At 49.6% G+C, this 26,240-nt stretch overlaps 2 protein-coding genes and 1 long non-coding RNA gene across 3 annotated transcripts in view; 1 reads left to right on the plus strand and 2 right to left on the minus strand.

Annotated features, from left to right (window-relative positions):
• DYNLT4 (dynein light chain Tctex-type 4) lies at positions 1 to 837 on the minus strand (the record flags this gene model as incomplete). Its single annotated transcript, XM_082265925.1, has 1 exon — positions 1 to 837. The coding sequence occupies one exon, from the start codon at positions 835 to 837 to the stop codon at positions 130 to 132; it is 708 nt and encodes a 235-aa protein (XP_082122051.1). The 3' UTR covers positions 1 to 129.
• A 19,553-nt stretch (positions 838 to 20,390) lies between these two features.
• Positions 20,391 to 20,986, minus strand: LOC309562046. Its single transcript, XR_014225618.1, has 3 exons — positions 20,875 to 20,986; positions 20,606 to 20,804; positions 20,391 to 20,465 (listed from the first exon to the last, which is right to left on the minus strand). It is a non-coding gene; the product is annotated as an uncharacterized lncRNA (long non-coding RNA).
• A 584-nt stretch (positions 20,987 to 21,570) lies between these two features.
• Positions 21,571 to 26,240, plus strand: part of BTBD19 (BTB domain containing 19) — a 100,154-nt gene continuing 95,484 nt past the window's right edge. The window contains exon 1 of the mRNA XM_082266409.1: positions 21,571 to 21,802. Within this exon, the coding sequence (XP_082122535.1) occupies positions 21,648 to 21,802 (155 nt within the window). The 5' untranslated portion in view covers positions 21,571 to 21,647. The remainder of the gene's footprint in view (positions 21,803 to 26,240) is intronic.

Below are 26,240 nucleotides of genomic sequence, written 5' to 3' on the forward strand. Positions count from 1 at the left end.
CAGACCAGTCCTCCGGCACAAGGAGAGGGAGCAGCAGTGAGCAGTCTTTATAACACGACACAGTTTGCACAAGAATGAATACAATGAGAAATGTGGTCATTCTATTCCCGGATGGGACGTCTTCAGATGTCACTCATAATAGGATCCATGCACCATGGCAACAGCGAATAAGGTGGGGTTGCAATACGTGGCGGATGCAAAGTTATCGGTCTGGGGGTCCCAAAGGGAACGGCTGGCCACCCTCAGGCCTTGGCTGCCCATCTGGCCCAGGATGACGTTACACACCACCTTGTATCGGGGAGGACAGTGCTCCTTCATCCTGCTGCGGATCAGGTCGGACAGGTTCTGGGCCCGCTGCCCGCTGGTGACAGCGCTGTAGTCAATGTCGGCCAGGTAGTTCCTCAGCACCGCCTCCAGAACCTTCTGGGCCCGGCTTAGGTTGAACCTGCAGCCTTGGTCCGGTCCGGTCTTGTAGGTATTCTCGTACCAGATCTCCTTGATGGGCTGATAGAGGGGAAGTCCGGAGAAGCTGACCCGTCCGAAGTGGGCCCAGGGTCCTATAGAAAGGCGCCTGTTCGGCCCCATGGCGCACAGAGAGTTCTTGCGGGAAAACGGAACGTTGCTGACCACGGAGCTCCGGCGGGAGAACGCGGCGTGGCGCTCCTCTATGCTTCTCAAACGCATAAGCGAGCGAGGGACCATTTCTAGGCAGTGCGAGCTCCTGCGAGACATGAGGGCGGGTGACCTGGAGGACGTCTGTCCTGGGACTTCTCCTGCAACCTGGCTCAGCTGGGCCAGCACGGCCTGTGGGAGGGAATCAGGGTGGTCCTCCATCATCTAAGGGGGACAAAAAAATAATTTTTTTTTAATAGTCATTTTCAGTCTTTTTAAATCTGCAGCTTTCATTAAAATAATCCCTGGAGGTCCTTGTTGGGGCACTTCCTGTTATAGGGTGACAACGCTATGTCCTTGTCTCCCAATTATGCTCCTGCATTGTCACCCTGTCACATGTGCCCCTGGTGGAGATTATGACTGTCCACATTGCACAGATACACTATATTACCAAAAATATTGGGACACCTGCCTTTACACGCACATGAATTTGGGTTCAATATTGAGTTGGCCCATCCTTTGCAGCTATAACAGCTTCAACTCTTCTGGGAAGGCCGTCCACAAGGTTTAGGAGTGTCTATGGGAATGTTTGACCATTCTTCCAGAAGAGCATTTGTGAGGTCAGGCACTGATGTTGGATGAGAAGGCCTGGCTCGCAGTCTCTGCGAGTCTATAACCGTCTTTTGGCTATAGCGCAGGCAGGAAGAGGTTAAAGTGGATGTACACACTTAGTGGATGACATTTTGGGGTTTTATTTTCAATGTTTTCACCCAAGATTCACACATTTTCCACATGCCATAAGAAGAATGGGTGAAAGTTGTGTGACTTCAGTGAGGGAAAAAAAGTATTTGATCCCCTGCTGATTTTGTACGTTTGCCTACTGACAAAGAAATGATCAGTCTGTAATTTTATTGGTCGGTTTATTTTACCAGTGAGAGACAGAATAACAACAAAAATATCCAGAAAAACGCATTTCAAAAAAGTTATGAATTGATTTGCATTTTAATGAGTGAAATAAGTATTTGACCCCCTTAGTAGTTGGTGGAGAAACCGTTGTTGGCAATCACAGAGGTCAGACGTTTCTTGTAGTTGGCCACCAGGTTTGCACACATCTCAGGAGGGATTTTGTCCCACTCCTCTTTGCAGATCCTCTCCAAGTCATTAAGGATTTGAGGCTGACGTTTGGTATCTCGAACCTTCAGCTCCCTCCACAGATTTTCTATGGGATTAAGGTCTGGAGACTGGTTAGGCCACTCCAGGACCTTAATGTGCTTCTTCTTGAGCCACTCCTTTGTTGCCTTGGCCGTGTGTTTTGGGTCATTGTCATGCTGGAATACCCATCCATGGACCCATTCTCAATGCCCTGGCTGAGGGAAGGAGGCTCTCACCAAAGATTTGATGGTACATGGCCCCGTCCATCGTCCCTTTGATGTGATAAAGTTGTCCTATCCCCTTAGCGGAAAATACCCCCAAAGCACATTGTTTCCACCTCCATGTATGATGGTGGGGATGATGTTCTTGGGGTCATAGACAGCATTCCTCCTCCTCCAAACACGGCGAGTTGAGTTGATGCCAAAGAGCTCGACTTTGGTCTCCTCTGCCCACAACACTTTCACCCAGTTCTCCTCTGAGTCATTCAGATGTTCATTAGCAAACCCAGCTGTCTTGAGATCATTGACAAGATTCTCCTGTATGGTTCTGGGCTGATTCCTCACCATTCTCATAGTCATTGAAACTCCACGAGGTGAGATCCTCCATGGAGCCCCAGACCGATGGAGACTGACAGTTATTTTGTGTTTCTTCCATTTGCGAATAATCGCACCAACTGTTATCACCCTCTCACCAAGCTGCTTGGCGATGGTCTTGTAGCCCATTCCAGCCTTGTGTAGGTCTCCAATCTTGTCCCTGACATCCTTGGACATCTCTTTGGTCTTGGCCATGGTGGAGAGATTGGAATCTGATTGATTGCTTCTGTGGACAGGAGTCTTTTATACAGGTAGCAAGCTGAGATTAGGAGCACTCCCTTTAAGATTCCATTCACACCAGCGCGACTTGTCAGCCTGACAAGTTGCGCTCCCTTGACTGCTACAGGACCCGTTCTAATAGGAGCGACACAAGTCGCTCCGACTTAGAAAAAGGGTCCTGTACTACTTCGGGCAACCTTGGAGCGACTTGCAAAGACTTCCATTATGTGAAGTCCTTGCAAGTCGCTCCAAAGTCGTGGTGCATGGGAATGCACAAGTCGCCCCCGAAGTAGTACGGAGCCATGCCGCCCCAGTGTGAACCAAGTCTAAGAGAGTTCTCCTAATCTCAGCTTGTATAGAAGACACCTGGGAGTCAGAAATCTTGCTGATTGATAAGGGGTTAAATACTTATTTCACTCAATAAAATGCAAATCGATTTATAACTTTTTTGAAATGCGTTTTTCTGGATATTTTTGTTTTTATTCTGTCTCTCACTGGTAAAATAAACCGACCAATAAAATTATAGACTGATCATTTCTTTGTCAGTGGGCAAATATACAAAATCAGCAGGGGGTCAAATACTTTTTTCCCTCACTGTAGATGCCTAAGCTTAGCTTGCTTTGTGCATTATCTATTTATTGATTTCCCTTTTTTTTTTTTCCTGTTTCTTATCTCAGCGCTGCTGATCTCAGCGCCCTAAGGGATCTTTCACACAGTTGGCTGGGGAGGGTAGGCAATAAAAACAGGCAGTTGGGCCGCAGTTTTAACACCACCCCCTTCCCCTGCAGCAGTCCAGCTAACATTACAGCTCCTGATAAGACTGTACACAGTCCGCATCCGCGGTGCTTTGCTTGGCGGCTGCAGAATTTTTAACTCAATCTGCAGAGTTTAATGGGCGGCACCTCCTGTCAAACGTGCCCATTGAGATCAATGGGGCTGCACCACAATTGTGAGCTTGGATTGCAGGTTGCAGCACAGTCCCACAAGAGGGCCGGATCTAGGGGGGGTGCTGGGGTGGGCTGTGCCCCCCAGATTTTAGTTGTGCCCCCCAGGTCTCTGAGAGTGCATCCATTGATCAATGAGCCAGTCTTAAGCAGACAGTTGATGTAAGGAGGCACTTAGAGGACAATCTATGTAGAGGACACTCTGATGGGGACAATTGATGTAAGGGGGGACTCTATTGGGGACACCTGATGTAAGAGGCACTCTCGATGGGGACATCTGATGTAGGGGGGACTCTATTGGGGACACCTGATGTAAGAGGCACTCTCGATGGGGACATCTGATGTAGGGGGGACTCTTGATGGGGGGACATCTGATGTAAGAGAAGACTCTTAATTGAGACACCTAAGGTAAAAGGGAACTCTTGATAGAGACATCTGACATAAGGGGGGACTCTTGATGGGGGCACCTGATGTAAGGGGGGGAACTCTTGATGGGGACATCTGAGGTAAGAGGAGACTCTTGATGGGGACACCTGATGTAAGGGGGGAACTCTTGATGGGGACACCTGATGTAAGGGGGGGGGGTCTCTTGATGGGGACACCTGATGTAAGATGGGGGGGTCTCTTGATGGGGACACCTGATGTAAGGGGGGGTCTCTTGATGGGGACAACTGATGTAAGGGGGGTCTCTTGATTGGGATACCTGAGGTAAAAGGGTACTCTTGATAGAGACATCTGACATAAGGGGGGACTCTTGATGGGGACACCTGATGTAAAGGGGCACTCTTGATGCGGACATCTGAGGTAAGAGGAGACTCTTGATGGGGACACCTGATGTAAGGGGGAACTCTTAAAGGGGGACACCTGATGTAAGAGGAGACTCTTCATTGGGACACCTGAGGTAAAAGGGTACTCTTGATAGAGACATCTGATGTAAGAGGAGACTCTTGACTGGGACACCTGATGTAAGGGGGGGGGGGGTCTCTTGATGGGGACACCTGATGTAAGGGGTCTCTTGATGGGGACACCTGATGTAAGGGGGGGTCTCTTGATGGGGACACCTGATGTAAGGGGGGTCTCTTGATGGGGACACCTGATGTAAGGGGGGTCTCTTGATGGGGACAACTGATGTAAGGGGGGGGTCTCTTGATTGGGACACCTGATGTAAGGGGGAACTCTTGATTGGGATACCTGAGGTAAAAGGGTACTCTTGATAGAGACATCTGACATAAGGGGGGACTCTTGATGGGGACACCTGATGTAAGGGGGCACTTTAATGAGTAGTCCATGATGTAAAGGGGGACTCTGATAGGGACATCTGATATAAGGGGGCACAGGCTCTGTTTAATAGTGTTTCCCAGGCTGTGACACTGTTTGATAGACTGTCTATGACCCTCTAACACTGTTGACTTTATGACCTCTGACTTTTTTACTGCACCCCCAGATATCAAAAACATAAGAAAATCAGGTGTCAGGAGGCGGTGGTAGCGTCTCCTGGATGCCTATTAGCCGCTATTCTACTGCCCTCTGAAAAGTGATCTACAATGGATCACTTTTCAGAGGGCTGTAAGCACTGCTACCTGTCTAAAAGAGGCCTAATTATGCTAACTATGTACCATATCTCATCCAATAGAGCACCTTTGGGATGTGGTGGAACAGGAGATTGGCATCATGGATGTGCAGCCGATAAATCTGCAGCAACTGCGTGATGCTATCATGTCACTATGGAGCAAAATCTCTGAGGAAAGTTTCCCGCACCTTGTTGTATCTATGCCACCAAGAAGGAACGCAAAAGGGGGTCCATCCCGCTACTAGCAAGGTGTACCTAATAAAGTGTCCGGTGAATATTTATCAAACAACCCCCCAGCAGGATAGGAGAATGACACAGAAGAAGTATCACTATGAGGAAGATACAATGTTACAATTCAGAACAGAAAGATAAAAGAACTCACCGGCTGCACTCTGGAAATGGCGATCCGCGTCACAGGGCGGGTCTGTGTTCAGCGCCGCGTCTGAGGAACTTCTGAAACGCGTAGGCAGCCTTATACGTTTTTCTTTTTAGCTGAATCCTGGTGAGTTGGGCGACAAAACAAATTGTTGTGAATATATTTTGTGGAAAAATTCAGGACATCCTTTTTCTTTTTTGCTGGAATGTGCGGAATATGAAAGGTTATATACAGATATGTGACAGTGATGGCGGCACGCTCCGGGACAGTCTGTCGCTGGTAGAGAGAAGTGACCGAGTCCCCTGCCAGCCGCGCACTGACCCGCGTCACGCCGGGGACGGAGATAAGAGAGACGGCTGCAAGTCAGAACTTGTCCATTGTTTGTGGAGATGACTCCGATCCTTCATTGATTATTAAACATACCGGGATTAGTTCAGAGCATCCCCAGCCTGGCAACCGCGCGCCCCCGACAAGGTCAAAGCGCCAGCGGCCTCATCCGAGGGGGGGGGGCATTCTGATGGACTACAACCCTCATTAAGTAAATCTATGTGCAGTATGTTTGTCATTATGTCTCACTGTATACAGTTTTCTTAACCACTTCAGTCCTGGAAGTTTTTACCCCCTTTTGCTTATTCAGCACTGCGCTACTTTGACTGACAATTGCGCGGTTGTGCGACGCTGTACCCAAATGAAATCGATATCATTTTTTTCATACAAATGGCGCTTTCTTTTGGTGGTATTTGATCACCTCTACATTTTTTACTTTCTGCTACAAAACACATCACAATTTCTTCATAAATTTAGGACAAAATGTATCCTGCTAAAAAATCTCAATCCGTGTATATTAACCACTTCAAGACTAAGGCCCCTTTCACACTTGTGCGACTTGTCCTGCGATTTGGGACTGCAAAGTTGCATGACAAGTCGTACTCCATGATTTCCAATGAGTACCTTTCATATCTGTGCGACTTCAAGTCGCAACTACTTCAAAGTAGGGATCGACCGATTATTGGCAACACCGATATATAGAGGGCCGATATACAGTGCCTTGCGAAAGTATTCGGCCCCCTTGAACTTTGCGATCTTGGCTGCATCTCTGATCAGTCCTCTCCTTGTATGAGCTGAAAGTTTAGAGGGACGGCCAGGTCTTCATAGATTTGCAGTGGTCTGATACTCCTTCCATTTCAATATTATCGCTTGCACAGTGCTCCTTGGGATGTTTAAAGCTTGGGAAATCTTTTTGCATCCAAATCCGGCTTTAAACTTCTCCACAACAGTATCTCGGACCTGCCTGGTGTGTTCCTTGTTCTTCATGATGCTCTCTGCGCTTTAAACGGACCTCTGAGACTATCACAGTGCAGGCGCATTTATACGGAGACTTGATTACACACAGGTGGATTCTATTTATCATCATTAGTCATTTAGGTCAACATTGGATCATTCAGAGATCCTCACTGAACTTCTGGAGAGAGTTTGCTGCACTGAAAGTAAAGGGGCTGAATAATTTTGCACGCCCAATTTTTCAGTTTTTTATTTGTTAAAAAAGTTTGAAATATCCAATAAATTTTGTTCCACTTCATGATTGTGTCCCACTTGTTGTTGATTCTTCACAAAAAAAATACAGTTTTATATCTTTATGTTTGAAGCCTGAAATGTGGCAAAAGGTCGCAAAGTTCAAGGGGGCCGAATACTTTCACAAGGCACTGTATTAGAATCGGCCCCGGAGGTTACTGATATTGCCGAGTACGAGTACCAGAGTCATGCCTGCAGCTAGAGACATCACCCCGGTACCGGCATCCATAGCCGACGGTCAGCTGTCTTGTAATGACAACTGATGCAGCTGAGAAGCCGCTCGGCTGTCATTACAAGTAGCGGGAGGGGACGTCCCACCGGGAGACCCGGGCATCCTACCTGCACGGCCGCCGAAGAGAAAACCCAATCAAAGTCGCATTCGGCTCTGATCGGGTCTCCATGTAAAAACCCGGAAGTGATGTCATGACATCACTTCCGGGTACTCGGCGGCAAATTAAAAAAGAACTGACAGCATTCAAAACAGCCAAACTTGGGGTTTTGAATGCTTTTCAGTGCCAAGAGAGGGGTTTGGGGTCTTTTAGACCCCCCCCCAGATCCCCCCACAAGGATTACCTTTGGAAATCAAAAAATAAAAAAAATCTTTTTTTTTTACATGTCCGAAAATATCGGCCGATACCGATATCCGATGACCAAAATATTGGTATCGGCATTAAAAAAACGATATCGGTCGACTTCAAAGTAGTCCCTTCTCGTCCAACATCAGTGCCTCACAAATGCACTTCTGGAAGAATGGTCAAACATTCCCATAGACACTCCTAAACCTTGTGGACAGCCTTCCCAGAAGAGATGAAGCTGTTATAGCTGCAAAGGGGGGGCCAACTCAATATTGAACCCTACGGACTAAGACTGGGATGCCATTAACCACTTCTGGACCGGAAGAATTTGCCCCCTTAATGACCAGGCCATATTTTGCGATTCGGCACTGCAATACTTTAACTGACAATTGCGCGGTCGTGCGATGCTGTACCCAAATAAAATGAATGTCCTTTTTTCCCTACAAACAGAGCTTTCTTTTGGTGGTATTTGATCACCTCTGCGATTTTTTATTTTTTGCGCTATAAGCAAAAAAAAGCGACAATTTTGAAAAAAAACAATATTTTTCACCATCTGCTAAAGGACATTCCCAAAAAAATTTAAAATCAAAATTTTTTAACATTTTAGACCAATTTGTTTTCTGCTACATATTTTTGGTAAAAAAAAATCGCAATAAGCGTATTTTGATTGGTTTGTGCAAAAGTTATCGCGTCTACAAACTGCGGGAAAGATTTATGTAATTTTTATTGTTTTTTTTTTTTTTTTTTTACTAGTAATGGCGGCGATTTGCGATTTTTAACGGGATTGCGGCAGACAGATCAGACCCCTAACTGACATTTTTGACACTTTTGGGGGGACCAGTGACATTACTACAGTAATCAGTGCTAAAAATATGCACTGTCACTCTAATAATGACACCGGCAGCCTGCGTGACATGGGAACCGCAGGACAGCCTGTGAGACTTGGGCACAGCCTGCTGGACATGGGCACTGCAGGACAGCCTGTGGACATGGGCACTGCGCGACATAGGCACTGCGGTAAAAGCTTGCGGGACATGGGCACTGCGTGACAGCCTGCGGGACATGGGAACTGCAGGACAGGCTGCAGGACATTGGCACAGCAGGACTTGGGCACAGCTTGCGGGACATGGGCACTGCGGGATAGCCTATGGACATGGGCACTGCAGGACATGGGCACTGTGGGACTTGGGCACAGCCTGCAGGACATGGGCACTGTGGGACAGACTATGGATGTGGGCATTGCGGCACAGCCTGTGGGACATGGGCACTGCGGGACTTTGACACAGCCTGCAGTACATGGGCACTGCAGGGCAGCCTGTGGGACAGGGGCACTGCAGGACTTGGGCACAGCCTATGGTACATGGGCACTGTGGGACATGTGCACTGCGGGACAGCCTGTGGACATGGGCACTTCGGGACAGCCTGCGGGACATAGATACTGCGGGACTTGGGAACAGTCTGTGGGACTAGGGCACGGTGGGACATGGGCATAGCCTATGGGCACTGCAGGACATGGGCACTCTGGGACTTGGGCACTGCGGGACAGCCTACGGGACATGGGCACAGCCTGCGAGACTTGGGCACAGCAGGACACACTGTGGGACATGGACACTGTGGAAAATGGGCACTTCGGGACAGCCTGCGGGGCACACCGTGGGACATGGACACTGTAGGATACACTGCAGAACAGTGACTCAAATCTCAGGACTGTCCCCCAAGATACGGGACATTTGGCGCTACGATCTAAGGACTGGTACGCTGCAATATACTGTATGACATTTTTCTTCTCTGGGTTAGATACACTTCACCTCCCTCTCCTCCCCCATTTTCAGCCAGATAACAGGGATTTTCCAACAAACAAACAAATGTAACAATTTTCCTCTAATATCTGTATTAAAGAAACAAAATAGCGGTCGCTCTCACCACATTCGCGGCCGTCCGGTGTCACTGGGGGTTCTGGTCCTGCACTCCCCAGGTCACATCTTATAAAAGCCATCAGCCAGCGTGTCTGGGCTCGTCCCCCCGCATTGCACGCTGCGCTGCCCGGCTTAATCACTGCCAGGGAGAACGAGACGGCATGATACCAGGCGACCGCACACACCACCCAGGCATGGTGCCAGCACAAAGAGCGGGTCACCCCAGCAACGCCCCGTCCACCCTGGACTGCTGCCGCCCTTACTTTGTCTTTCCACATTATTTATTACCAGCCTGTTAATTGGAATATTGTTTACTTTTCATTAACAGCGGATTGTTGGGCGTCACCGGGCCGCTGCGCCCCCCACCCCGCCGCTAATAATTGAGGTACAAGTAAGGTCCACCATTATAAAATGTTCTGGTGAAGGTAAAACTAGATATAAACCCCATCCATGGCTGCATGGCATTTCTCATGGCGGGTTTCTGATAGTGAAAACAGTGCAGGGCCATCTTTAACACAGGGCAAAAGGGGCAGCTGCCCCAGGCCCCGTCATTGTCGTGGGGCTTAAAGCAGCTGCCCCTTCAGCCCGCCGCTACTAGGTGAGGTACAAGGAAGGTCCGCCATTATAAAATGTTCTGGTGAAGGTAAAACTAGATATAAACCACATCTGGATAACATTGGGGTCTTTTTGTATCTCAGTGATGCTGATCTCCTGCAGTATCTTTGCAGTCACTTCCTGTCTCCATCCACTCCAGCGATGGCTGCATGGCATTTCTCAGGGCGGGTTTCTGATAGTGACAACAGTGCAGGGCCATCTTTAACACAGGGCAAAAGGGGCAGCTGCCCCAGGCCCAGTCATTGTTGTGGGGCTTAAAGCAGCTGCCCCCTTCAGCCCACGCCGCCCACAAATAGTTAAGTGGATTGGGGGAGGAGGTGGGGGGGGGGAATGTTTACCCAGGGACCGTGTCGTGTATGTTGAAATGGCCACTTGTAGCCTCCATCTAAAGCCTGTGTGACAAGGTGACAACGCAGGAGCACAATTGGAAAACATGAACGAGTGTTGTCACCATATAACAGGGGTGAATAAGATCTGGAACAAGGTCTGCACACCTGCTGAGACCATTATAGGGTTCCCACCATCCCTGCGTATAATGGGAGGAGCTGGGAACACACAAAGGTGGGCGGGGACACCACACACTTCCAGGTGGACAGGAACAGAGCTGGGATTTATAACAGGGAGATCTCATTGTTGGAGACATAAAAAAAAAAAATCCATGGACAAACTCGGCCCACCAGGCTCCTCCCACAGCTAAAAGTTTACTTTTACCCTCTAAAATATAAAATAAATATATAAAGGTGTAACCAGAGTCCCAGAAACCTGTGAGGGGGGGGGGGGGGGGTAATGATGGGAGTTAGCATTTGTAACATGGATTTATAACAGACCCCCCACATGGCTGTGTAACCATTAATAAAGGCAGTGATGTGTACAGTTCAGGCTGTATAATGATGGGTGGCAGCTGCAGTCCAACCATAGAACAAAACATGATCAGATTTCACAAAGATCCACCATAGAATTCATCAGAGTCTGATCTCCGACTGAACTCAAATCAATGTGTATAGAGCTCAGAGATGGTTTGCTGCACTATTATATATTGCAATCAGTATCACACTGTTATTATACATTTATATATCTCTGACATACTGCAGCGCTGTACAGAGAACATTGAGCCAATCACATCAGTCTCTGTACCAGAGGAGCTTACACTCTAATGTCCCCTCCCCCACAGTCACATCAGTCTCTGTACCAGAGGAGCTTACACTCTAATGTCCCCTCCCCCACAGTCACACACTATTATTATTATACATTTATATAGCTCTGACATATACCGCAGTGCTGGACAGAGATCACTGAGCCAGGCACATCAGTCTCTGTACCAGAGGAGCTTACACTCTAATGTCCCCTCCCCCACAGTCACATCAGATCTGCACCGGAGATGCTTACACTCTAATGTCCCCTCCCCCACAGTCACACACTATTATACATTTATATAGCTCTGACATATACTGCAGCGCTGTACACAGAACACTGAGCCAGTCACATCAGTCTCTGTACCAGAGGAGCTTACACTCTAATGTCCCCCCCCCCCCCACAGTCACACACTATTATTATTATACATTTATATAGCTCTGACATATACCGCAGTGCTGTACAGAGATCACTAAGCCAATCATATCAGTCTCTGGACCAGAGGAGCTTACATTCTAATGTCCCATCCTCCACAGTCACACCAGTCTCTGTACCAGAGGAGCTTACACTCTAATGTCCCCTCCCCCACAGTCACACACTATTATTATTATACATTTATATAGCTCTGACATATACCGCAGTGCTGTACAGAGAACACTGAGCCAGTCACATCAGTCTCTGTACCAGAGGAGCTTACACTCTAATGTCCCCTCCCCCACAGTCACATCAATCTCTGCACCAGAGGAGCTTACACTCTAATGTCCCCTCCCCCACAGTCACATCAATCTCTGCACCAGAGGAGCTTACACTCTAATGTCCCCTCCCCCACAGTCACATCAGTCTCTGTACCAGAGGAGCTTACACTCTAATGTCCCCTCCCCCACAGTCACACACTATTATTATTATATATTTATATAGCTCTGACATATACCGCAGTGCTGTACAGAGAACACTGAACCAGTCATATCAGTCTCTGTACCAGAGGAGCTTACACTCTAATGTCCCCTCCCCCACAGTCACATCAGTCTCTGTACCAAAGGAGCTTACACTCTAATGTCCCCTCCCCCACAGTCACATCAGTCTCTGTACCAAAGGAGCTTAGAGAGATCTGAAGTCCCTTTAAAGTTCAAGGATTTGGCCTGGCGCTTGTTCCATGGCAGACTCTATGTGAAGCGCAACCTGAAGCATCGCTCTTTGGAGAACCATGGTTGTCAAAGATTGGAGTGTGGTCAGGTGGAGGAAACGATGGACCATTTCTTGCTTCAGTGCCCCTTCATGTAGAAGTCTATAAGCAGGTGGGTGGGGCTCTGCATATCCCTTTCCTTTCCCGCTTGAGTTATGCGGAGTGGGCACACGGGGCCTTACAAACTCACTGGGATTTTGATTTAGAGACACTTTTTCTAGTTGACATAGTAGTCTGTTACTTCACGTGGAATGCACAGTGTCAGAAATTCACTTGGAAAAAAGTCTGTCCTGTCGAAATGGTGGTGCACAACATTCTGGCTGAGGTTTGGAAGATTCAGGAACCCTGAGAAGGACAGGTGGTGGCTGGGAGGCCTGGACAAAGGCGTGGAGGAATGTCCGGTCCCCATGGCTGCTGTCTGTCAGTCTCTGGGTGTTCAGCTTTACTCTCTGTCCCTGTGCGTCCCCTAGATTTTTTTATAACATTACATTTAAAAAAAAAAGGCTGCATGCATGGGGGATCCATGTTTAATTGTTTCTTAGGCCGAGGGTGTGTTTAGGTTTAAGTAGGATTGTGTTTTTGCATATTTTAGTAGTTTACGGATAATAAAATTATGTTTCTTTGTATATAGTTCTGTTTGTGTTATTTTTGGAAAAAGACGTTTACTTTTCTGTTATTTGCTGATTCAAACTTGTTTGTTTTTGTTTATTTATGTATACATTCATTATTATTTTTTATTTTTTTTTGTATATATAAATGTTTTTATTTTTTATAAAGTTGTATATTTGCAAGATTTTAAATAAACAAAAATGTACACCCTAATATCCCCCACAGTCACACTATTATTATTATACATGTATATAGCTCTGACATATACCGCAGTGCTGTACAGAGATCACTGAGCCAATCACATCCGTCTCTGTACCAGAGGAGCTTACACTCTAATCTCCCCTCCCCCACAGTCACATCAGTCTCTGTACCAGAGGAGCTTACACTCTAATGTCCCCCACAGTCACATCAGTCTCTGTACCAGAGGAGCTTACACTCTAATGTCGCCTCCCCCACAGTCACATCAGTCTCTGTACCAGAGGAGCTTACACTCTAATGTCCCCTCCACCACAGTCACATCAGTCTCTGTACCAGAGGAGCTTACACTCTAATGTCCCCCACAGTCACATCAGTCTCTATACCAGAGGAGCTTACATTCTAATGTCCCCTCCCCCACAGTCACATCAGTCTCTGTACCAGAGGAGCTTACACTCTAATGTCCCCTCCACCACAGTCACATCAGTCTCTGTACCAGAGGAGCTTACACTCTAATGTCCCCCACAGTCACATCAGTCTCTGTACCAGAGGAGCTTACACTCTAATGTCCTCCCATAGTCACACACTATTATTATACATTTATATAGCTCTGACATATACCGCAGTGCCGTACACATCAGTCTCTATGAATGCAGTTTTTTTATGCAAAGTTGAAAATCCAGCTTTTCTCCTGCTGGTGATAAATGACTGATTATCGGAGATGGTTATCCTCCGGTGTTGGGGCTCCGGGCTCTAATGGATGAACTGTACGAGCAGGACTGTCTTTAATATTGATTGGACCCTGGGCAAATATTTTCTTGGGCCCTCCAAAAATCCACTTATTACCTATTTGCAGGCAGTGGGGGCTCAAGGGACAGCTGCTTTGGGCCCCACAACAATGACTGGGCCCAGGGCAGTTGCCCCTTTTGCCCTGTGTTAAAGATGGCCCTGTGTACGAGGTTCCAGTCTTCCCTCATCTGGGTTGTGTGAGTTCAGTATTACCCAATAGAAGACACGGCTCCTCTTCTCTGCAGGGATTCATAGATCTGGAAGGGATCCTGTGGAATCCATGTAGGGATCAGTGTATCCCGATGGCGCCACATCTCTTCTGGCTGGCTTTGTGTCTTTGTAACTTCCTGGAGACAATTTACAGATAGAGATACATTATAATTATTAAACTAAAACCTGAAACAAAATATTATAATAAACTTGTACTAAGACGTATACAGAGCTGTCATTGCTGAGCTCTCCTATGTAGAATGCTATGTGCCTGGCTGCTACCAGGAAGTGATGGAAATCTGGTGAGAGTTGAGCTTAGGGCGCATTCCTATCCATGTGTTGTGGTAATGCAATGGAAAGCAGCACACTGTACACACCTTAAAGAGTAACTCCACTTTTGTTGAGAAAATTGCAGATTGAAAAGGAAAGGTCATTTTAATAATATTCAATTACAATATGACTTGTGTAGCATATTTATACGCTATATTATATTTTTTTATTTGCTAAATTTTCTTGAAAGTGGAGTCACAGTGTTATTTCATTTCAATGGAATCCCAACACCCAGGGGAACCCATCTTTATTGCACGCAACTCCATGCATTGCACTGCTGTACCTAACATGGTGCCGGTCTAATTTTCAGTCCATTGTGTGCATTGGCGTCCCTTTCAAATCAATGGGCTGCCTAACGCATGTGCCTTAAGCGTCTCACAATGAGAGCGCCCCCTACATGCCAATGAAAGAAAATGCAACAGGTTTCTTTTAGGGATTGACCGATACCGATATTTTGGCCATTGTATATCGGTATCGGCCAATATAGGCCGATATTTTGAACATTTAAAGTTTTGCAAAATAAACACAATTTTCAACACAAATTTGGTGGGTGGCTGGCTGGCTGGCACCCTGTGGTGGGTGGGTGGGTGGCTGGCTGGCACCCTGTGGTTTTGGCTGGCACCCTGTGGTGGGTGGCTGGCTGACACCCTGTGGTGGGTGGGTGGCTGGCTGGCACCTTTTGGTGGCTGGGTGGCACCCTGTGGTGGGTGGGTGGGTGGCTGGCTGGCACCCTGTGGTTTTGGCTGACACCCTGTGGTGGGTGGGTGGCTGGCTGGCACCCTGTGGTGGGTGGGTGGCTGGCTGGCACCCTGTGGTGGGTGGCTGGCTGGCTGGCACCTTTTGGTGGCTGGGTGGCACCCTTTGGTGGGTTGCTGGGTGGCACACTTTGGTGGGTGGCTGGCTGGCACCCTGTGTGGTTGGAGGGTGGGTGGCTGGCTGGTACAGGCCTGTGGGTGTGAGGGTGGCTGGCTGGCTGGCACCGGGCAGCTGTGGGTGGGTGTATGTATGTGGCGGCTGTGTTAAGCACACTGTGTGCACTGTACACTTACTGTCCTGAGACTCCCCGACTCCAGATAAGGCTAAGGGAGGCGGCCTAAGAAGGCAGAAGCTGTCCCAGTGCGCGGAGGCGCGTCGCGCAACATACGCAATGACATCACGACAATATAGGCAATATCGGTAACCTCCGGGGCCGATTCCGATATATCGGGGAAAGTGCATATCGGCCCTCGATATATCGGCCTTGCCGATAATCGGTCGATCCTTAGTTTCTTTAAATGCCTGCCCTAGCAGCTGCACATACTCAGCTTCGCTTTGCTGCCCTCCATTTTTTTCGGCTGCCTAATGCACAACCCAGAACTTCCTCTCTGAATACCATCTCAGGACCCCCCTCTCCCTGCAGGGCCCCCTCTTTTCTTGCAGGCCCCCCCCCCCCTCCTTACAGGGCTACCTCTCCCTGTAGGCCCATCTCTCTTCTTGCAGGGCCCCATTCTCCCTGCAGTGCCCCCCTCTCCTTTCAGCCCCCCTCCCTGCAGAACCCCCCTCTCACTCTAGGGCCCCCCTCTCCTTGCAGGGCCCCCTTCTCCCTGCAGGCCCTCTCCCTGCAGGGTCCCCCTCTCCCTGCAGAGCCCCCCTCCTCCTTGCAGGGCCCTTCTCTCCCAGCAGGGCCCTCACTCTCCTTGCAGTCCCCCCTCTGCCTACAGGGCCCCCTATCCCTGGAGAGCCCCTCTCTCTGCAGGGCCCCTTCTCCTTGCAGGGCTCCCCTCTCTCCTTACAGGACCCCCCTCTCCCTACAGGGCCCCCCTTGCTTTGAAGGGCCCCCCACTCTTCTTCCTGCAGGGCCCCTCTCTCTTTGCAGGGCCGCCTTTACTTTGCAGGGCCCCTCTCTCCTCTCCCTGCAGGGCCACCCTCTCCCTGCATGCCCCCCCCCTCTCCTTGCAGGGCCCCTCTGCCTGCAGGCCCCCTCTATCCTTTTAGAACCCCCCTCTCCCTCCAGGGCCCCCCTCTCCCTGCAGTGTCCCCCTCTCCTTGAAGGGCCACCCTCTCCCTGCAGGGCTCCCCCCTCTCTTTGCAGGGCCCCCTCTCCTCTCCCTGCATGGCCCACCTTCTCCTTACAGGGCCCCCCTCTCCCTGCAGGACCTCCCTCTGCCTGCAGGTCCCCCTCTCCCTGCAGGGTCCCCCTCTTCTTGCAGTGCCCCCTCTCTCTGCAGGGTCCCCCTCTTCTTGCAGGGCCCCCTCTCTCTGCAGGACCTCCCTCTACCTTCAGGGTCCCCCTCTTCTTGCAGGGCCCCTCTGCAGCCTTCCAGAGAATACACCTGTCAGAGGACAGACAGCTCAGGAATGATTCACGGCTGCACCCGTCTGCATGGGACAGTCATAGCTGTAATATTTATCCCATCATTGTATTCTCTGGCCTCTCCTAGCAACAGGAAACACTACCAGCCATAGTGAGAGTATTACTCACAGCCAGATATGAGATGTGTACAGAGCCGGGGAAGGGAAGGTTACAGGGGACTACCTGCCTACATGCTCAGGGAGTTGTAGAGGTGGGGGACCTCCAACCAGCAGATTGATCAGGAAAAATCCTCCATTAAAGTAGATTGTATCCAGGAATTGTCATAATTTTTTGTTTCATCCCAGATCTGCTGATCTCCTGCAGCCTATTTGCAGCCACTTCCTGTCTACATGCAGTCCAGTGAGGGCTGCATGGCATTTCTCAGGGCAGGTTTCCTGATGGTGACAACAGTGGACCGTGTCTGTAGTCATACGGCATGCAGCTGTTCTGATGGATGTGTGTTATAGTGCAATGCATTAGAGCACTGTGGTGTGATGGTGCAAAAATGGTGCGCGCCCATTTTATGGTGGTGCACCACAATGCATGTCAGTGGGTTGTGTGTGGCAATGCATTGCACAGGGACGGCGCTATCACTAGGCAGCCGTCTAGGGCGCACTGCCTCTTAGGGCACAGCCATTGCCCCTGGTTGTCATGGAGAGTCCCAGTTCGGTGGTGGTAGGAGCAACCGGCTTTCTCAGGGTGCTGGCATCTCTCTCCACATGGCGAGCGGGCGGCCCCAGAGATGGAGGCTGTGGGGAAGGCAAACAGTGGGATCATCTAGGCCTGAGAGCCAGGGAGGGAGAAGAGCACCACTGCCTACCTGGCCCCTGAAGAGTCAAGCAGGAGCAAGTGCAGCATTTCCGGAACTGCGGCGCCTCCCAGAGCCTGGATTCCTTCCCCAACCTCCTCTCCACTCCAACATCAACAGTGACAGCTCTCACTCTCTCTTACCCCCCCCCCTCTCTCACACCCCCCTCTCTCTCTCACCTCCTCTCTCTCTCACCTCCTCTCTCTATCACCTCTCTCTATCACCCCCCCCCCTCTTTCTCTCCCTCGACCCTCCTCTCCCTCTGTCTTAACCCTCCTCACTTTCTCTCTCACCCCCCCCCTCTCTTTCACCCCCCCTCTCTCTCTCACTCCCCTTTCTTCATTCTCTATCACCCCCCTCTCTCTCACCCCCTCCCTCCCTTTCCCCAATTCTCTCTCTCTTTCTCTCTCACCCTCCTCTCACCCCCCCCCTCTCTCTCACCCCCTCTCTCTATCACCCCCCCTCTTTCTCTCTCCCACCCCCTCTCTCCCTCGACCCTCCTCTTTCTCTCTCTTAACCCTCCCCTCTTTCTCTCTCACCCCCCTCTCTCTATCTTTCACCCCACTCTGTCTCTCACCCCTCTCTCTCCATTCTCTATCACCCCCCTCTCTCACCCCCCTTTCACTCCCTCCCTCCCTTTCCCCAATTCTCTCTCTCATGCCCCCTCTCTTTCACCCACATCTCTCTCTCTCACCCCCCTCTCTCTCTCACACCCCTCTCTCTCTCTTATCCCCCCTCTCTTCCTCTCTCTCCCCCTCTCTTATACCTTCTTTCACTCCCTCCCTTCTGTCTCTCACCCCCCCTCTCAACCCCCCCCCCTTTCTCTCTCTTACCTTCTCTCTCTCACACCCCCCCCCTCTCTCTTACCTTCTCTCTCTCACACCCCCCCTCTCTCTTACCTTCTCTCTCTCACACCCCCCTCTCTCTCTTACCTTCTCTCTCTCTCTCTCTCTCTCACCCCCCCTCTCTCTCTCTTACCTTCTCTCTCTCTCTCTCTCTCTCTCTCACACCCCCCTCTCTCTCTTACCTTCTCTCTCTCACACCCCCCCCCCCCTCTCTCTCTTACCTTCTCTCTCTCTCTCTCTCTCACCCCCCCCTCTCTCTCTTACCTTCTCTCTCTCTCTCTCTCTCTCACCCCCCCCCTCTCTCTCTTTTTCACACCCCCATCTCTCTCTCTATCCTTCTCTCTCTCACCCCCTCTCTCTGATCCCCCTGTTCTCACCCCCATATCTCTCTCTCTCCCACCCCCCTCTCTCTGATGTTGTTATGTCAATATATTTATTATAATGGCACACAGTGAACTAATTAAAAAGAAAGTACCATTATAAAAAACAAACGAACACTGTGACAGACTAACAAGTTGCCCTCCCCCATTTATTCTTATATTAGATCATTCAGTTTAATTTTTTCCTTATGATGGGGGGGGGGGGGGGCAGGTAGCTGGTCTTGCCTAGAGCACCAAAAAGTCCAGCACCGGCCCTGGCACTGCAGATTCCTCAGCAAGGCGCATTGGGGCACTATTAGAAAGAAATGCGCTGCACCACATCGACACGTGGAATGGTGCATTTTTTTCTGGCCCGTTAAGCCGGAGCATAGCGGGAACGTGCGTTCTTGTTCGTTTCTTTTTTTTTTGTGCGCTAAAGCAATGTTGTGCCTAGGGCAGCCTATTCACTTGAATGGGTCACATTTGGTGGCAGTGCTGGCCACGGAATGTGACCGGGGGTATAATGTTTGCCGTGGCAAGTACAACCCAGTCTAGACACTGTGTTGGGTTGAGACAGACGGATGGATGGACGGAGGGGGGGGGTGCTAAAGCTGTGGCTCATTCACCTATTTATACCACCCCCCAGCTGCAAGTGTGTAAATGAGCCCTAAAGGCATCAAGAAAGCGGCTGGAAGTTTTGTCAAAGATGGCGGCACTCTCTGCTCTTCTACGATCCGAATCTCGCCGTACGTCAGGAAGTTTCACTTTAAGGAAAAAGTCAGAAAGGTTTTCTGTATCAGATAAGCTGCGGGAAATCGGAGGAACTACAAGTCCCAGCAAGGCTGGCTTTGTCCTCTTGATGTAGAAGGTCACCCAGTGCTCTGGCCGTCATCCTTCACCCAGATAATGGGGATTGCCGGGCAGGATTGTGGCCATCAGGCTTCTAGCCAAGTTTCCTATTCAGTGTGCCGGAGGAGCGGGGGCTGGGAGGCCGCACAGCATGGAAATGTGCCGATTCCCATCCACCCCACTGCAGGAATTTCCTGAAGGAAGGACTCAGCATGCCGGGAAAGTCAGGAGAGGAGCTGGAGCTAGGCCTGGGACTGAGGGGGCAATAGACAGGGACTAGGCCTGGGACTGAGGGGGCAATAGACAGGGACTAGGCCTGAGACTGAGGGGACTAATCCTGGGACTAAGGGGGCAATAGACAGGGACTACACCTGAGACTGAGGGGGGAGATCAACAGGGACTAGGCCTGAGACTGAGGGGACTAAGACTGAGACTGAGGAGGCAATAGACAGGGACTAGGCCTGGGACTGAGGGGGCAATAGACAGGGACTAGGCCTGAGACAGAGGGGGGAAATCAACAGGGACTAGGCCTGAGACTGAGGGGAATAAAACTGAGACTGAGGGGGCAATAGACAGGGACTACGCCTGAGACAGAGGGGGCAGATCAACAGGGACTAGGCCTGAGACTGAGGGAAATAGGACTCAGACTGAGGGGGCAATAGACAGGGACTACGCCTGAGACTGAGGGGACTAATCCTGGGACTGAGGGGGCAATAGACAGGGACTAGGCCTGAGGGCACTAATCCTGGGACTGAGGGGGCAATAGACAGTGACTACGCCTGAGACTGACGGGGGAGATCAACAGGGACTAGGCCTAAGACTGAGTGGGGAGATAGACAGGGACAAGGACTGAGACTGAGGGGACTAGGACTGAGACTGAGGGGGCAATAGACAGGGACTAGGAATGAGACTGAGGGGACTAGGACTGAGACTGAGGGGGCAATAGACAGGGACTAGGACTGAGGCTGAGGGGACAAGGACTGGGACTGAGGGGGCAATAGACAGGGACAAGGACTGGGACTGAGGGGGCAATAGACAGTGACTACACCTGAGACTGAGGGGGGAGATCAACAGGGACTAGGCCTAAGACTGAGTGGGGAGATAGACAGGGACAAGGACTGAGACTGAGGGGACAAGGACTGGGACTGAGGGGGCAATAGACAGGGACAAAGACTGAGACTGAGGGGGTAATAAACTGGGACTTAGGGGGAAATAGACAGGGACAAGGACTGAGGGGACAAGGACTGGGACAGAGGGGGCAAAAGACAGGGACAAGGACTGAGACTGGGGGGTGGGGCAATAGACAGGAACTAGGCCTGAGACTGAGGGGACAAGGACTGAGACTGAGGGGACAAGGACTGAGACTGAGGGGAAAATAGACAGGGACAAAGACTGAGACTGAGGGGGGAATAGACAGGGACAAGGACTGAGACTGAGGGGACAATAGACAGGGACTTGGCCTGAGACTGAGGGGGGAGATAGACAGGGACAAAGACTGAGACTGAGGGGGTGATAGACAGGGACAAGGCCTGATACTGAGGGGTGTTAGGCAGGGGTAAGGACTGGCAATGAGGGGTGTTAGGTAGGGACAAAGCCTGATACTGAGGGGTGTTAGACAGGGGTAAGGACTAGGACTGAGGGGTGTTAGACAGGGGTAAGGACTAGGACTGAGGGGTGTTAGGCAGGGGTAAGGACTGGGACTGAGGGGTGTTAGGCAGGGGTAAGGACTGGGACTGAGGGGTGTTAAGCAGGGACAAGGACTGATATTACGGGATTATAGCTGGGGGTGCAGTTGTCACATTGTATCACACAGATGTTACAATGTATCCAGTCCCTGGATTGTAGTGTCTGTATGTATAATGTATGAGATCTCACTCATTGCACTGCCTCCACTTTGATCTCCGGGAGGTTTCTATGGCTAAAGCTCCCGCCCAGCCTTCCGCTCCAACATCCTTACAGGGGAAGAAATCCGGCCTGCCCAGCGCCCTGAGGGGGCTCATTAACAACACTCAGTTCAGGTAAGTTCATCAACATCCCCGGTGAGCGCACCGTGACAGCCACATAAAACGGAACCGTCTGCCGCCTGTCATACTGGGGAGTCAGTTTGGGGTATGGCAGAGATATGGGAAGAACAGAAAAACTCCTTGGAATTGATCTCTGGAGTCCGGTGCTGCATTATAGCGTTTGGGCACACTGCCACCAATAGGCGTTGCAGACTGATGGAGGGAGTTTAGTGACATATTTTTTTATACATAGTGTACAGAGAAGATTATCATTTGTGGATGGAGTGTGGAAGGATTAGACCCCCTGTCAGATATTTATTACTGTCCCCATCGGGATGATTCATCCTCTCTGTGTCCCGGTGACCATTGTCTCTGCTACAGAACACGGGAAATGCACAATTTTTTGTCACAGAAACAGGATTTGATCCCAACAATATTAACATTTTTGTAAAATTTACAGTCAGTGATGTCACCGCTCCCTAGTGATTGGATAGGCTGCATTCTCAGTGATGTCACCGCTCCCTAGTGATTGGATAGGCTGCATTCTCAGTGATGTCACCGGTCTCTAATGAAAGGATAGGCTGCATTCTCAGTGATGTCATCGGTCTCTAGTGAATGGATAGGCTGCATTCTCAGTGATGTCACCGGTCTCTAATGAAAGGATAGGCTGCATTCTCAGTGATGTCACCGCTCTCTAGTGAATGGATAGGCTGCATTCTCAGTGATGTCACTGCTCTCTAGTGAATGGATAGGCTGCATTCTCAGTGATGTCACCGGTCTCTAGTGATTGGATAGGCTGCATTCTCAGTGATGTCACCGCTCTCTAGTGATTGGATAGGCTGCATTCTCAGTGATGTCACCGCTCTCTAGTGATTGGATAGGCTGCATTCTCAGTGATGTCATCGGTCTCTAGTGAATGGATAGGCTGCATTCTCAGTGATGTCACCGCTCTCTAGTTATTGGATAGGCTGCATTCTCAGTGATGTCATCGGTCTCTAGTGAATGGATAGGCTGCATTCTCAGTGATGTCACCGGTCTCTAATGAAAGGATAGGCTGCATTCTCAGTGATGTCACCGCTCTCTAGTGAATGGATAGGCTGCATTCTCAGTGATGTCACTGCTCTCTAGTGAATGGATAGGCTGCATTCTCAGTGATGTCACCGGTCTCTAGTGATTGGATAGGCTGCATTCTCAGTGATGTCACTGCTCTCTAGTGAATGGAAAGGCTGCATTCTCAGTGATGTCACCGCTCTCTAGTGATTGGATAGGCTGCATTCTCAGTGATGTCACCGCTCTCTAGTGAATGGATAGGCTGCATTCTCAGTGATGTCATCGGTCTCTAGTGAATGGATAGGCTGCATTCTCAGTGATGTCACCGCTCTCTAGTGAATGGATAGGCTGCATTCTCAGTGATGTCACCGCTCTCTAGTGAATGGATAGGCTGCATTCTCAGTGATGTCACCGCTCTCTAGTGAATGTATAGGCTGCATTCTCAGTGATGTCACCGCTCTCTAGTGAATGGAAAGGCTGCATTCTCAGTGATGTCACCGCTCTCTAGTGAATGGATAGGCTGCATTCTCAGTGATGTCACCGCTCTCTAGTGAATGGATAGGCTGCATTCTCAGTGATGTCACTGCTCTCTAGTGAATGTATAGGCTGCATTCTCAGTGATGTCACCGCTCTCTAGTGAATGGAAAGGCTGCATTCTCAGTGATGTCACCGCTCTCTAGTGAATGGAAAGGCTGCATTCTCAGTGATGTCACCGCTCTCTAGTGAATGGATAGGCTGCATTCTCAGTGATGTCACCGCTCTCTAGTGAATGGATAGGCTGCATTCTCAGTGATGTCACTGCTCTCTAGTGAATGGAAAGGCTGCATTCTCAGTGATGTCACCGCTCTCTAGTGAATGGATAGGCTGCATTCTCAGTGATGTCACCGCTCTCTAGTGAATGTATAGGCTGCATTCTCAGTGATGTCATCGGTCTCTAGTGAATGGATAGGCTGCATTCTCAGTGATGTCACCGCTCTCTAGTGATTGGATAGGCTGCATTCTCAGTGATGTCACCGCTCTCTAGTGATTGGATAGGCTGCATTCTTAGTGATGTCACCGGTCTCTAGTGAATGGATAGGCTGCATTCTCAGTGATGTCATTGGTCTCTAGTGAAAGGATAGGCTGCAATTTCAGTGATGTCACCGCTCTCTAGTGAATGGATAGGCTGCATTCTCAGTGATGTCATCGGTCTCTAGTGAATGGATTGGCTGCATTCTCAGTGATGTCACCACTCTCTAGTGAATGGATAGGCTGCATTCTCAGTGATGTCGCCACTCTCTAGTGAATGGATAGGCTGCATTCTCAGTGATGTCACCGCTCTCTAGTGAATGGATAGGCTGCATTCTCAGTGATGTCACCGCTCTCTAGTGATTGGATAGGCTGCATTCTCATTGATGTCATCGGTCTCTAGTGAATGGATTGGCTGCATTCTCAGTGATGTCACCACTCTCTAGTGAATGGATAGGCTGCATTCTCAGTGATGTCACCGCTCTCTAGTGAATGGATAGGCTGCATTCTCAGTGATGTCACCGCTCTCTAGTGAATGGATAGGCTGCATTCTCAGTGATGTCACTGCTCTCTAGTGAATGGAAAGGCTGCATTCTCAGTGATGTCACCGCTCTCTAGTGAATGGATAGGCTGCATTCTCAGTGATGTCACCGCTCTCTAGTGAATGGATAGGCTGCATTCTCAGTGATGTCACTGCTCTCTAGTGAATGGATAGGCTGCATTCTCAGTGATGTCGCCGCTCTCTAGTGAATGGATAGGCTGCATTCTCAGTGATGTCACTGCTCTCTAGTGAATGGATAGGCTGCATTCTCAGTGATGTCACCGCTCTCTAGTGAATGGATAGGCTGCATTCTCAGTGATGTCACCGCTCTCTAGTGATTGGATAGGCTGCATTCTCATTGATGTCATCGGTCTCTAGTGAATGGATTGGCTGCATTCTCAGTGATGTCACCACTCTCTAGTGAATGGATAGGCTGCATTCTCAGTGATGTCACCGCTCTCTAGTGAATGGATAGGCTGCATTCTCAGTGATGTCACCGCTCTCTAGTGAATGGATAGGCTGCATTCTCAGTGATGTCACTGCTCTCTAGTGAATGGAAAGGCTGCATTCTCAGTGATGTCACCGCTCTCTAGTGAATGGATAGGCTGCATTCTCAGTGATGTCACTGCTCTCTAGTGAATGGATAGGCTGCATTCTCAGTGATGTCACCGCTCTCTAGTGAATTTATAGGCTGCATTCTCAGTGATGTCATCGGTCTCTAGTGAATGGATAGGCTGCATTCTCAGTGATGTCACCGCTCTCTAGTGATTGGATAGGCTGCATTCTCATTGATGTCATCGGTCTCTAGTGAATGGATAGGCTGCATTCTCAGTGATGTCACCGCTCTCTAGTGATTGGATAGGCTGCATTCTCATTGATGTCATCGGTCTCTAGTGAATGGATAGGCTGCATTCTCAGTGATGTCACCGCTCTCTAGTGAATGGATAGGCTGCATTCTCAGTGATGTCACTGCTCTCTAGTGAATGGATAGGCTGCATTCTCAGTGATGTCACCGGTCTCTAGTGAATGGATAGGCTGCATTCTCAGTGATGTCATTGGTCTCTAGTGAAAGGATAGGCTGCAATTTCAGTGATGTCACCGCTCTCTAGTGAATGGATAGGCTGCATTCTTAGTGATGTCATCGGTCTCTAGTGAATGGATTGGCTGCATTCTCAGTGATGTCACCACTCTCTAGTGAATGGATAGGCTGCATTCTCAGTGATGTCACCGCTCTCTAGTGAATGGATAGGCTGCATTCTCAGTGATGTCACCGCTCTCTAGTGAATGGATAGGCTGCATTCTCAGTGATGTCACCGCTCTCTAGTGAATGGAAAGGCTGCATTCTCAGTGATGTCACTGCTCTCTAGTGAATGGATAGGCTGCATTCTCAGTGATGTCACTGCTCTCTAGTGAATGGATAGGCTGCATTCTCAGTGATGTCACCGCTCTCTAGTGAATGGATAGGCTGCATTCTCATTGATGTCATCGGTCTCTAGTGAATGGATTGGCTGCATTCTCAGTGATGTCACCGCTCTCTAGTGAATGGATAGGCTGCATTCTCAGTGATGTCACCGCTCTCTAGTGAATGGATAGGCTGCATTCTCATTGATGTCATCGGTCTCTAGTGAATGGATAGGCTGCATTCTCAGTGATGTCACCGCTCTCTAGTGATTGGATAGGCTGCATTCTCATTGATGTCATCGGTCTCTAGTGAATGGATAGGCTGCATTCTCAGTGATGTCACCGCTCTCTAGTGAATGGATAGGCTGCATTCTCATTGATGTCATCGGTCTCTAGTGAATGGATAGGCTGCATTCTCAGGGATGTCACCGGTCTCTAGTGAATGGATAGGCT

This window comes from Pelophylax lessonae (assembly GCF_965119305.1).
Source record: "Pelophylax lessonae genome assembly, chromosome: 8".
Classification (NCBI taxonomy): domain Eukaryota; kingdom Metazoa; phylum Chordata; class Amphibia; order Anura; family Ranidae; genus Pelophylax; species Pelophylax lessonae.